At 36.5% G+C, this 14,042-nt stretch overlaps 1 protein-coding gene across 5 annotated transcripts in view; it reads left to right on the top strand.

Annotated features, from left to right (window-relative positions):
* Positions 1 to 14,042, top strand: part of RB1 (RB transcriptional corepressor 1) — a 107,057-nt gene that overhangs the window by 81,815 nt on the left and 11,200 nt on the right. For all 5 annotated transcript variants that reach the window (XR_012511700.1, XM_074378162.1, XM_074378158.1 and 2 more), the window contains one exon: positions 12,125 to 12,243. Coding sequence is in view for 4 of the 5 variants with exons in the window: in XM_074378162.1 (XP_074234263.1) it covers positions 12,125 to 12,243 (119 nt within the window). In the remaining variant the exon portion in view is untranslated. The remainder of the gene's footprint in view (positions 1 to 12,124; positions 12,244 to 14,042) is intronic.

The raw sequence follows: 14,042 nt of genomic DNA, 5'->3' as shown, positions 1-14,042 counted from the left end.
TATAAAATTAATACTTTATATCTCTTTCAGTTTTTTAATTACCATTTCCACCAAAGAATAAATTCAAAAATATTTATGTTTGATGTGATATTAACCTTACAGAACAATATTGCATCTTTTTAAATAAAAACATTTTTTTCCCTAAATTGATTGAAATAAGTTTTGGAAAATAAAAGTTTTATACTACTTGGCTAAATTTTAAGCTTATTATTTTATTTTTATTCCCCCTGAGTCTTCCCCTTCCCCCTCTTAATATGGCATTAACTATATATTGGAATATGGGACAGATTTTGTTTGCATTTAAAAGCTCCTTTGAATGGTTTCTCTCTATATATTTAAAGTATATTCATTTTTTAAAGCCCAAAGAAGTTAGAAGAAAGTACGTGTGAGAAAGGGGTAGTTGAATGTAGATTTTATTTCCTCAAGATTGACTATATCACAGCCAAAGGACACTACATGCTTTTCTTATTTTAAATTACCGTTTTTCAGAAAAGACCAGATCCAGTTGTATTTCACTGTTATTTTCTAGTTTGATTCAGTTTGGGCTGAGACTGTTCCTTTCAGGTATCAATTAAGGAAATTTGAGGATTTTAAGAGCAATTTATTTTTCTTTCACATATTACTTGGCTCTAATTTAAAAGTAATATTTTGCAGTCATATGTTTTATGCTGATTTTTGAACCTTTTTAATTTGGGCTGCACTCTTATGCTTAGCAACTTTTGTTGTTTGTTGATGAATGCCCCCTGAATTATAATATATTTTTCTTTTGACTGGGAAATTTATCTATAATCAAGTGACACAAAAATATGAGTATTACTTATAATCAATAAACTTAAAACTTTAAAGGGCTGAATTTCTTTGTGTCACATTGGTGTGGAAAAGAGGTAGGATGTATGTGTTCATATTAGAAGACAGTTGGAAACTTAAGAGTGAACAGTAATGAAAAGAGTAGTTAATAAGCTTATTCTCATTGGAGAAAAATTTTCTGTCATAGTTTCTCAGTAATCTACTTTCAAATTGGTAATCTCTTCTTTAGTCATCATTAAATTATGAAATAGAAGTGGTTATATGCCCCGACCGTGTTTACTTCTCCTTTCATTTTGAATAGGGCGCTGTCCCATAAGGTACACTGATTCTACACTGGAATAATATTCCACATACTGATGTTGTTATTCACTTGGCTTGATAGTCACTTAACTGTGCACTTGCAATTTTTTCATGTTTGAGTTACTGGTGCTTAAAAATGGATAGAACACTATTTGTTGAACTAAATTTTTTGTTATTATCAGTATATTATCAGTATATTAGTATATGTTTGTATTTCCAACTTTTACACAACGCTGGACCCTTAGTAGGTACTCATGTTTGCTGAGGAATGAATGATACTGATAAAGTGGAATTTTATTGACACTTATTTCTACTGAGGAAGAGCAGTAGCAGAGGGGCTGTCTGTTTCTGTAGGAATAAGATCATTGAATGCTGGATTTTTTAAGATATTTAATTTGACTTCTAATTAAGGAGCCAAAGTGAAATTAGATACCTTTACAATTCCTTAGGTTAAGATGTGAAAAAAAAATGTAGAGTAACTACTTACAAAGGTAGTGACATGAATCCAGGGACTCAAGTATATTTAATAGGTGCTTTTGTATTTTTGTATAATTGATAGCACTTGAAAGCGATATCCGTTCCTGTCAGTACTGCAAATACCTAACACTTTATGTTACTCTTTACTGGCGCATGAGTCATCTACCCAAGTTCAAAGGGTTGAGCCAGCTTGTAGGGTTGGGTGGGAGTAGAAAAAGAAAGATTTAAAAGGTAATGGATGATGATTTATAGCAAAGTAAAAGTGGACAGGAACGATGGTTGAAGCAGGTTCAAGCAAAGAGATAAAGGAAATTAAGAAGAACAGGAATGTTGTAGTGTAAGACTTAAAACTTGAGTAAGCATGTTTATCACTGCCAACACTTGAGTTGTTCCTTCCTCCTTTATTCCTGTCTCTGCCTCCTCCCCATTCCTTCATCTGTCTCTCTTAAAATCTTATCCCATTGTTCTATGGAGACCTCTCAATCTCCTCAATTTTTTTTCCGTACTTCCACAGAACTTAGTTAAAATGTCTTGCTTGCTGTAAAACATATTCATAGAATTCAGTTAGGATTAAAAAAAACAACAACAAAAAAGGTAATACAGAGTATAACAATAGATGTTTGTACAGAATGGAGAGGAGAGTCAACCAAGTCAATTAAAGGGCCTCCAGAGGAGATTCTGTCTAGAGAAGGCTAACCTTTAAAGTTGAATAAAAGCCTTGAAGGCTAGAGCCATGCCTGGTAATAATGTCTTAGTATAGTTCCATCAGTGTGGTCATGTCTTTCTTAACCAAAAACACAGAAAATGATTTGATTGACTATTTTCTCAATTCTCTCAAGGATGCTACATAACTAGCTTCACTCTAAATTCCTAGAAAAAAAATGAGTATATACATTTGATTAAATTTCCTTTGTTTCTTTTTCACAAATGACAGATTTTTAAGATCTAGTTCTATGAACACTATTGCAAATACACTTAAGAACAGAAACACATTTGACTTTAAGCATTTATGTAGAGGTTTTGTTCTTAACCCAACCAGATTTCAAAGAAAGAGACAGGCTCTTTAACAGACACTCATATCCAAAGGCATATGGAAGAATTAATCAGTAAGATTCTAAGCCACTAGTAATTCATTCTCAGAATAAACTTTCCATGGTCAGTTCTTTTATTGATTAGCAGTGTGATCATTTTAATCAACTGATTTCACATTCTTGGAAAAGTTGAGGATTTCCTATCAATACCAGATGTTACCAGAGTTGTCTCAGAAAGGTTACAAACAAAAGACCGGAAGGACTGACTCTACAAAAGAGCCCCCTTTAAAGCCCAGCCTTTTGTTGTTGTTGTTGTTGTTTTTTTTTTTTTTTTTTTAGTTAAACAAAAGTGGATTGTTTCAGGCTGACCAAAAAACAAAACAAAACAAAACAAAACAAAACAAAACAAAACAATGGTTGCTGGATTGTTGTCCCAGTTATATAGATAGGGAAATAGGACAGACATATTTAAATTATTTTTCTTACTTATGTTATCTTTATCTCTGGTATGCTGATATTTATTTGTTTATTCAATAGCAAACATTTCCTAAGTGCCAACTGTGTGCCAAGTGCTCTTCTAGGTGAAGGGAATATAGCAGTGGATGAAACAGAATCCTTGAGCTTTTATTTTGTTTGGGGGAGACAGGCAGTCAATACATAAACACTTACACAGTTGGTCATATGGTGATAAGTTCCCTGAAGAAAAATACATTTAGGAGGAAAAGCAAGGTGTTGTGTATAGGAGGTTCTAGGAAGGGCTTGTTGATAAGGGAACATTTGAAGAGAGACTTGAAAGAATTAAAAGGAGTAAATCATGTAGATAGCTCAGGAAATTAACCTTTAAGTGTTAAACAGTCTTATAAAAGGCTCTCCTAAATCTGTATTTCCAGTCTCATCTTGCATAACTTCACTCACCAGGATCATATCCCCAAGATTTTCATGGCAATTGGAAATTTCTAAATAGTGTTTCAATTTGATAATATTCTACATATCTGTTTCTGATTTTTGTTTTACATGACACATCATAAACTGGGAATTTTGTTTTGGCTACTTGACAGTGTTCTTCAAGCTAAATACTTCTAGGAGACTTCCTGTCTTACATAAAAGGAGCCCAGGTCAATAGGTCCATTTCAGGTTAGATCCCACCCTGACTTCTGTGTCCCTGTGCAATTGTTAGGTTTGTCTTTTACTCTGGATGCTTTGGCTAGCACTCTTTTACCTCAAGGGACTGAATTTTCTTCTGCTGAGTTCAGTTTCCTGATAGCAGTGACATCTGACAGCCTGTATTAACTTGTTGATACAACTGCCAACTAAAAAATGTCCCTTGCTACCAGGTTCTACAAGAATTAAGTCATTAGCCACTGCAGTCACTAACCTTTAGTACCCACTGTGAGGAGTTCAGGGCAGAATGAGGCATGCTGTCCTCTGGGAAAACTGGCAGAAGAGGCTTTCAAATAATTAAGTATTTTCATGAGAAATTTTTTATGAACCTGGATTCTTTTATCCTCCCATACTTAGATAAGCACTGAAACCATTAACTAAGATATCTATTCCTTGTGACTAGCGGGAGCCTTCCACTAAGATGTGTGCTTGGTTGCAAGTACCCCCTTTGCCAAAATCACATATATACTGACCTCCCCCCTTACCTCTTCAAGACAGTTTGTCAGAGCTGAGAGGCTATCTCCTGGGCTATAGTCCTCAGTAAGGCACTGAATAAACTCGACTCAGTTATCATGTTGTACTTTTTTTGAAGTAGACACAACTAAGTCAACTTTTTTAACTTCTGTTAATTATCCTACATATGGTTGAATGAGCATCTAGTTAAAGTCTTTTTGGATATATAGTTTGCAGATAATTTCTTCTAGTCTCTAGCTTCTTTTTTCAATCCTCTTCACATGGTCTTTCTCATAACAAATTTTTAAATTTTGATAAAGTCTTGTTTATCAATTTTTTCTTTTATGGATCATGCTTTTGATGTCAAGCATAAGAACTCTAGGTCCCCAAGATTTCCCCCTATCTTTTTTTAAAGTTTTATAGTTTCAATATATAATATTCAAGTCCATGATCCATTACCAGTTTATTTTTATACAGAGTTTGAGATCTAGGTCAAGGTTCTTTCTTTTTCCATTGATTTACTTTTGCACCTTTGTCAAAAGAGAACAAAGAACAGATGGAACAAATAGATGTACAATTTAAGTTAACCATGTCAGTAACTACATTAGATATAAATAGCCTAAATCCCAGTTAAAAGGCAGAGATTGTCAGAGTAGATAAAAAAGTAAGACCCAACTCTGCTATCTATAAGAAACCAGTTTTAAATATAAAGACATAAATATGTTAAAAAGCATAAATTAAAAGATTGGCTGCCTGGATGGAATTGAGGGTAATTCTAAGATTTGTACTGTGGGTGATCAGATGGTTGATAATAGTTAACCTTAAAAGAGGATGTTGAAGGACTCATGGCTGATTGGTAATGAGGGTAATCAGTTCATGTTAATGGTTGAACATGTTAATATTTAAGGTGTTTGTCATGTGGAGGTCTGAGGTATCTAGTTGGAAACTGAACGAGTAGTTTTAGTTAAAAATATAGATTTAAGAGTAATATGGGTATAAATAAAGCCATGATAGTGGCTCAACCAGCATAAGGCAAGAGGATCCTGAGAAATATCAGTATTGAAGAAGTAATGAAGTTAAATGGGAAAGAACTGTCAGAAAGGTCAAGGCCTGCCCCAAATTTTCTGTTTTCTATTCTAGTTTCCTTTTGCAAGGCAAAACAGTCTTATAATAATTTGGCTTATGATAGTACAAAAAACATTTCCTGTAATGTAACTCCAGTAATATTTCTTAAAATACCCAGAAAACAATAGCAGTTCCTGTATTCCACTTCCCCTATTGTTAACTTGTCTGCTGGCACTGGAGACCGTTTGCTTACTTGGATAATCAGAATCTCTTTTAGGAACACCTTGACCTGATAGCCTTTATAGTCCTTTACTCTCTGGAGAAGTTCACATTTGCTTTAGAAATGTGTGTTAACATGAAAGATCATGTAGAGTAGACGTATGACTTCTACTTTTTCTATCCATATTGCTTATTAAGTGGGATTTATACTAATCTTGCTGACAGAGAGTCTGGATTCCTTCACGTAATTAAGTGGCAAAACTGAGTGAAGTGTCCAGAGAGTGATTATGCTGAGAGTTAATTTAAGTAGATAAGTAATGACATAAGACAGCTTGCCTGAGACCAAGAGAAAACTTCTGAGTCCTGGGTAGAAACAATGCTATAGATATAAATAGATAAATTTTCAAAAATTAAATATTCCATTAAATGTTTTCTTTACAGATTTTTTTTAAAAGATCAGTTGCTATATTAGTAATGTATTGCTGTGCAAGAAATTACCCCCAAACTTAGCAATTTAGTAAAACAACTAATATTTCTTATCTCACAATTTCTGAAGGTCAGGAACCTGGGAGTGATTTAGCTGTGTGGTTTTGACTCCATTTTTCTCAGGAGAGTTCCTCAAGTTGTCAGCCAAGGCTGCAGTCAGTTTAAGTCTTTCCTGGAGCTGGAGAATCTGCTTCCAAGTTGAACTCACGTGGTTGTTGACAACCCTTATTTCTTTACTGGTTGCTGGCCAGAGGCTTCATTCATTTGCCACATAGACTTCTCCTTAGGGCTGCTCACTCCTTGGCAGCCGCCTTCCCCTAGAGCGAGAGATCCTAGAAAGAGTGCCTAAGATGGAAACTGCAAGTTTTTAATAAGCTACCCTCTTCTGCTGTATGCCACTGAGCACACAGACTAACCCTGGTACAGTATAGGAGGGGTCTGTACAAGGGTGTAACTACTCAGTAGCAGAAATTATTGGAGTTATCCTTGGAGGCCAGCTGATATTTAGTGTCAGTTAGAAAGCAAATCATACCATCCACTTCTTTGTGCTTTCCTCTGTTTAATTAAACCCATGATATGGCTATGTCACATAACATTCTAGCAGTCTTTATTGAGTATTGACTATATGCTGGGCACTGGGATTTTATTTTAAGAACTCTCTAAAGGTCCCATCTGGACCCTGTTAGTCACCTGCTTAAAAGTGTATGTTAAATTAACCAACTTTTATTATCAATTTAGTGTTCAGTGCCCCAAAGGGTAAATTTCGTAGCAGGGCCATGCAAGTACAAGTGAATGCCTCCTCAAATTTTGCCTCCCAGGCACACCTCTTTTGCTTTACCTTAGTCCTGGCCCTGTTTTATACTGCGTGAGACATTTTTGTCTTAGAAGGTAGATTCAGAGACATTTTTGTTGATGACATACAACTGCTGAAATAAATAAAATCCAGAGCATATTGGTAATTTCATATTTTCACTTCTACTTACTGTGAAGTTGGAGACTTAAATAAACAGTAGGTTTTTTGTTTTTGTTTTTTTTAGTTTCACAGATTAATAGAGTTAATTTTTGAGTTATGTATGCACAACTCCAAAGTTAGTTTTGCTATCACTAGGCCTGCCTAGCTTATTCTTTTACACATATTGGAGCCAGGAATTGGAAATTGATAGAAAATTGTGCTACTTGTAACAGAGCTAAGGCAGTGTGGATTATGGTGAGCTCTGTCACCTGGAATACATTCCTGAAAGCAACACAATAAATCACTGAGTTTTTCAGCAGATGTCTTTAGAACCCCATTTCTGTAGTAGGAATATAAAAATAGGGAGCAAGACACACTTGAACTAGCTGTCTCTGTGTTACTGATTTTTGACAAGAAAAATCTCTGTCCTAAAATACAGTTTCTATTGTGATCAATGTCCTATTCCTCTTAGATTATTCAAACCTTTTATCCTGGTCGTTAAGACTCTTTGTAATCAGGCCGCCGGCTCCCTTTTCCTCTAGCAGCCTCTCCACCTCTGCAGCACCGCTTTACTTCAGTACCAGCGGCCTCTCTTCGTCTCCTGAGAGAACAGCAGTCTCTGAGCGCGCGCTCTTTCATCCTGTAGGAGACCTCTGCCCCTGCTCCTCTCAGCTCAGCCGCCTCCTCCCACTTCAAGCCTCAGCATCTGTGGCATCTGTGTCACCTTCTCAGGTGTCTTCCTTGAACTGCCTGCCTACATGGGTCTCCTCTTTATTCTTTATGAGAACTCTGCTGTTTCATAGTATTTTCCTGAATTAGTCATTATCTACTGATTTCCTTGTTTGATTATTACCTGCCTCTTCCCATCAGCTGTAAGTACCATGTGGGTAGAAACTATACCGGTTTGCTTACCACTGGACCCAGTGCCTGGTACATATAGAGTATTCAGTAAATAATTTTCAGTTTTACTCCAGGTTCCCTAAATACTCCACTGTACTCTATTGTACTTCACTTTGAAAAAATAAATTTTCTAAATAATAGACATTCTGAAACAGTTTACATGTTTATAGTTTCTTTACAGCTAAGGTACATGTACGATGTTTGAGTAATGTTTGAGGGGAAAAACATGGAGGAAAGGAGTAGAAAATATTTTTAAAGGATCCTAGGGTATGTTTAACTAAGAAACTTCTATTTTTAATCTTATCCTCACTTTAAGGCAGAATTAACCTCAGAGAACTTTGAACCCTGAAACCTACTCTCTTCATTCATTTATTCAACAAATGTTTATTGGACCCCTATTGTGTGTGCCAGGCAGTTTTAGACATTGGGGATACTGTTGTGAGCAAGATGGATAAAGCACGTTCCATCCTTCACCCCGCACTCTAGCTGGGGACACAGTTAACAAACAAGTAAACACGTAATATAAATTCAAGTAGTGATCAGTGCTGTGAAGGAAATAGAACAGAGTTGGGAGTAGCAAATAAGTGGAAATTATGACTGTCTTAGACAAGATGCTCAGAAAAGGCTTTGCTGCGGAGGTACCATTTGAGAAGAAACAAGATTAATGGAGTGCGTTGAGTCATCGGAAGCTCTGACAAAGAGCATTCCAGGCAGAGGAAGCAGCAAGTACAGAAACTATGAGACAGGAGTTTGAATTTCTTCTAGGGTGATGGGAAGCTGTTGGTGGGTTTTGAGAAGGTGGTAGGGCATGGGGGAGGGTGTGGAGAGTAGCTTATTAGCTCTATTGAGAGCTCGGAGGCAGCAAGAACAGAAGCATGAAAACCAATTGGTAGGGTGCTTTGATGGTAGTACACACAAAGATTATCATGTTGAAGATGATGAGAAGAAGTTAGATTTGGGATGTATTTTGAAGTTTGAGCCAACATGACTTGCGTGGATCGGATACTGGAGCGTCAGAGAATGACTAATTAAAGATGACTCCTTTTTCCCTTTGGGCAACTGGATGTAAGGTTGATAATGATACAGGGAAAACTGGGATGGGGGAGCAGGAATTTTTTAGTGGTAGAGGGTGATTAAAGTTTATTTCAAAGGAACATGTTGAGTAAGGTAGAATTGACTTCCTCAGTCAGTGTCTGACAGCTGGAGGATCTCTTGCCTTTATGTTGATGCTTCCTCGCATGGGGCCTGTCACAGAGCAGACATACAACAGATAATGGGTGGATGGATGCATGGATAACGAGGCACTATTGTCATTACTGTCTCCACTCTACAGTTGAGAAAAGCGAATCATAACAAGGCTAAGAAGCTTTGTCCAAGGTCGCGCAGCCAGTGAGTGGTCAGGATTTGAGCCATGTGGTGTGGCTCCAGGGTCTGTCCTCATGCACTGCTGCTTCTCATTGTCATAAGCCTCTGTCCACATACCTGTGTGACCAATTAGGTGGGGCAGTGGGGTAATAAACGTGATACGTAAGTGAAACATGAAGACTGTTGGTGCAGGTGATGCCACCTTCATCTTTGGAAGAGGAATTCACTTTGGTTTAATCCTGTTGTGCTAATCTGAAGCACAACCAGGTAAACTGTATATGGGTTAAACCATATGTGAATAGAAAGTAAAATGCCTTATTAGTAGCAAACCGAAGTCCTGTGAAAGGCTCAGGTTACTTGTATGTCTGTGAGTCTCGAGGTCTCCTGAAATGTCTTTGAGAAAAGAATGGGATTAGGCCACTCCTACTGAATATACGTGGATTTATTCCATATGTGAAAATACTCAGTTCGTCAGTGGTTAGAAAATGTGATGTTGAGTACGACATACACACAGTAGCTGGTATTGTCAGCGTTGCTTTACTCAGATGAAAGCCATTACTTAGATTGCACTTCACAGTGTCCCCTAATGAATATAGGAAAGAATGACCTGATAGTAGAAATTAATACATTATAATGGCTGTAGAATAAACCAGTATTGTTTGTTTGTTTTTTAAGATTTTTGTTTAACTTAGTTTTTTGTGGTTTTATCATACAGAACTTTTCAGGTTCTATGTAGTCCGATTGGTTCATCTTTTTCTTTATGACTTCTGGATTTTGGTCAAACCTATAAAGTCCTTCCTTATCAAGAAGCTATAAAGAAGGGGGTGGAGGAATAAAAAGAAAAAAAAAAGGGTAACTGTATGAGATAATAAATGCTAATCAGCTTGACTGTGGTGATCATTTCACAATGTATATATGAAACCATTACATTGTACACCTTTAAATATATAAAATTTTTGTCAATTATACTTCCATAAAGGTAAAAAAAAAATTAAAAAAAGAAGTTATAAAGGTTCTCACATATGTAACTTCTAATACTTTTCATTTTGTTTTTTAATGTAAGTGATTTTCTATATATTGTGAAAGTGTAATAATCTTTTTTAAATTGCCAGCTAATTTTCAAACACTTTTTATTGAATAGACTATCTACATAATTTCACAAAATCTATTTATATTCTACAGTGTTTTGTATTTTTATTTACTGATGCACCTCTTTTCCTTCTTATATAAACCTGACATCTTGGTATTCTGTCTGTTTTTTTGCTCTTCTTAGTTCAGGCACTAAAAGATTAGAATATGTATGGCCCCCATTCTTATGGACTTGCAAGCTGTCATCTCCAGAAAGTTAAAGTTTTTGAATCAGTGTTTTTAATGATTCTTACTGCTGGTTTTACTTTTTTGTAAATGATATTTTTTAAATGGTGCTTTTAAACTTTTTGCTTGGGGTGTAGAAACAATTATTTTTCATATTCATTTCATAACAGAACAGAAACCTTGCTAATCTCATTATAGTAATTTCTCTTTTGAGTTTTCTTTATCAGCAGTCAAATCTTTCGTGAATAATGGTATTTGTGTTGTTTCTTCCTTCCTGATCTTTTGATCTTTTTTTTTTTTTTTTTTGTCTTATTGACCTGGCTGGAACGTCAAGTGCAATGCTTAATAGAAAGCATGATAACAGGATGTCTTTCTCTTACCTCCAGTTTTTTAAGGAGAAAGCTTTTAATGCTTTACCATTACATATAACGCTCGCTGTGAGTTTTTTGTTTGTTTGCAGTTGCCATTTATCAAAGTAATAAGTACCCTTCTTTTCCTGGTTTACTAAGAGTTTTCTTTTCTTTCTTTTTTTAAAATTACAAATGCATTTTTAAATGAGAACTTTTTCTGCATTAATTTTGATAAGACTTTCCACCGTAGATTTATTAGTGAGGTAAATTGCACTGTAGATTTTCTAATGTTGAACTAGTCTTGCAACCTGGATAAACTCAACTTGGTGTAAATGATATCTTCCCTTTTTAACACTGCTGATTTGGGTTGCAGATATTTCTTGTTTAGGATTTTTATATCTCTGTTCATGAGTGAGAATGGACTGTAATTTACCTTTTTGTAATATCCTTGACAATTTTTAGTATCAGTGTTGTACTAGGCTCATAAAATGAGATGCAGAATGTTTTTACAATTTCCATTCCCAGAAGAATTTGAGTAAAAGTAAAATTAGCTGTTCTTTGGATGTTTGGTAGAATTCACTGGTTAAAACCAGAGGTGCTTGGTGTTTTGTTTTGGGTAGATTTTTAATTACTGATTCAAATCCTTTAATAGTTTGTAGAACTGTTTAGGTTTATTTATTTTTTATTGAGCTTTGTTAATTTATTTTTTTGTGGAATTTTCCACTTGGTCTGTTTTCCAATTTATTGACATAAATTTATTCATAAAAATTCCCTATTATCTTTCTGATCTTTGTAGTGATGGTCCCGTTCTTTGTTCTTAATACTGTTTATCTGTCTCTTCGCTTTTTCGCAGTCTGACTGGACGTTTGTTTAATTTTATTAGTTATTTCAAAGAACCAGTTATTAGCTCTGCTGATGAAACCATGTGTTTTGTTTCCAGTTCCATTAAATCCTGCTCATGTCGTTATTATTCCCATACTTCTACTTTCTTTGGTCTTTTCTGTGTCTCTTTCCCTAACTTTTAATGTCTTTTCTAATGTAAGCATTTAAAGTTGTACATTTTCCTAGTCCTTTATTTTGTGTATAATACAAAAGTTGGCACTTGTTATTTTCAAAGTGGAGATAAGAGTCTCATTCTGACTTCAAAATTCATAATATTCATCATGTCAAACAGTATGATTTTGATACGTACATGGGGAAATCATACTTACCAATATTGTTTTATGTCATCTTGTTGCACATAGGATTCACCTTTATTTGATCTTATTAAACAAGCAAAGGACCGAGAGGGACCAGCTGATCACCTTGAGTCTCCTTGTACTCTCAACCTTCCTCTACAGAATAATCACACTGCAGCAGACATGTAAGTGGAATATCTGTTATGTTTATCCATTCAACCTGCAAATAGATTTTGAGCGTAGTGTAATGCAAGTTGTTGTATAGAAACTGTAGGGAATAGAATTCTGAATAAGACATTGTTCCTGCTTTCAAGGGTCAGGAATGTAAGAGACATGACCCAAGTAAAGGTCATGTAAAGCGGTACAAAGTGCTGCTGAAATCACTCAGGTTTGGTGTCATGAGGGCAGTTTTCATGGCAGAGACGGCAATTTAGATGCGCCTCAAAGGTGCAGTAGGATTTCAGCATGGAAACTAGAGAGGAGGGAGGAGACAGAAATAGCATGAACCCCAAACTATAACAGCCAGGAGAGCAGCAAACATTTTTCAGGGAATGCAGCTCAGTGCGTCTGGAGTGAAGCATAAGGTGGGCATAGGGAGCAGTGGGGGATGAGAGACGAAAACGGCTGAGCGATGATGCGATCGAAGAAGGAAGCAGTAGGTAGCCTTTACTGAGGCTCCCTGTGTGCTGGACAGCTGCTTGGGTACTTCAGATTCTTATTATGTTTCCACTTATTCTGTGTAACAGCCCTGTAAGGTAATAGATGCTGCTGTCAGCCTCAGTTATCTATAAACAAGGAATTAGAGAAATAAGGTAACTTGCCAAAAGCCAGCAGAAATCAAGCCCAAGCAATCTGAACCCAAAGCGTGCTCTTAAACACGCTAGCTGCACTGCCTGCCATAGACATGTGCCTCACGTTATGTTTCTGCTTAGTTCTGTGTAGGAATTGACATTCCAGTGTTCTGTGATTAGTGCAGGGACTCCTTTCCTGAGATGTCATTTCCATGCTAATTTGTACCCAGAGTATTTCTAACATATGGAGCTCTGCCTTCAAGTATAAATTTGTTTCCTAGGTAATACATTAATATAAATAAGTCAAGCTTTATCTTTTTCTTTAATCCACTAAGCAGTGCCAGGAAGTGTCCTAGGCCCTGGGCATACAAAGACAAGTAAGATGAACTAGGTCCTTCTCTCAGAGAGCTTACATTCTGGAGGAAGGAAATAGACAGCAAACAAGTGAACTAATTATAAGGTGAGTTTAGAGTGAAGTAAGTTCTGTAATGGAAATAAACAGAATGATGTGAACAAGAGAAGCTGAGCGAGTGATAGGAAGTTTTCCCTGACGAAGTGATGTTTGACCAAGAACAAGTGGTGCTGGCCGGGCAGAGGGCCGCATGATGTGCACTCCAGGCAGAGCAGACGGTGAGCGCAGTGGCCCTCGGGTGATGGAATCTAGCTGATCTGAGGAACAGAAAGAAAGCCCTGTGTGGCTAGGGTAAAGCGAGCAAGAGGAGAGTGGTACAAGATGAGGCTGGAGAGGCAAACTGGGGCTAGACCTTGTCGGGTCCCATAGGCCATAGGAAGGAGTTTGGATTTTAGAAGGGCACTGGGAAAGCATTAAGGTTTTAAGCAGGGGTGCAGCTTACTATAATTTATATTTTTAAAGGGCCACTTTCTGGCTGTTACTTGAAGTACAGATGGGGTTGCAGGATGGAAAAGAACAGGGCAAGGGAGAAAGTAGGAAGACCAGTTTGGAGACAGTTTCAGTAGTACAAGTGAGTGACTTTGTCCAACAAACGTCAGTAGAAATAGAAAGAAATGGAAAGATCTGGGGTGTATTTTAGAGGAAGATTTAATAGAACTAACTTTTGCATTGGGTTTGAAGATTGAGAAAAGGGAAAGATTGAAAATACCTCCTCAGTTTTTGACTTAAGAAGTTGGATGTAATGTGGAGCCATTTCTTGAGACAGGAAAACGGGGAAAAA

The sequence above is a fragment of the Camelus bactrianus genome, chromosome 14, assembly GCF_048773025.1.
Source record: "Camelus bactrianus isolate YW-2024 breed Bactrian camel chromosome 14, ASM4877302v1, whole genome shotgun sequence".
NCBI lineage: Eukaryota > Metazoa > Chordata > Mammalia > Artiodactyla > Camelidae > Camelus > Camelus bactrianus.
The sequence above is the reverse complement of the archived record's forward strand: the minus strand, read 5'-3'. Positions and strand labels throughout refer to the sequence as shown.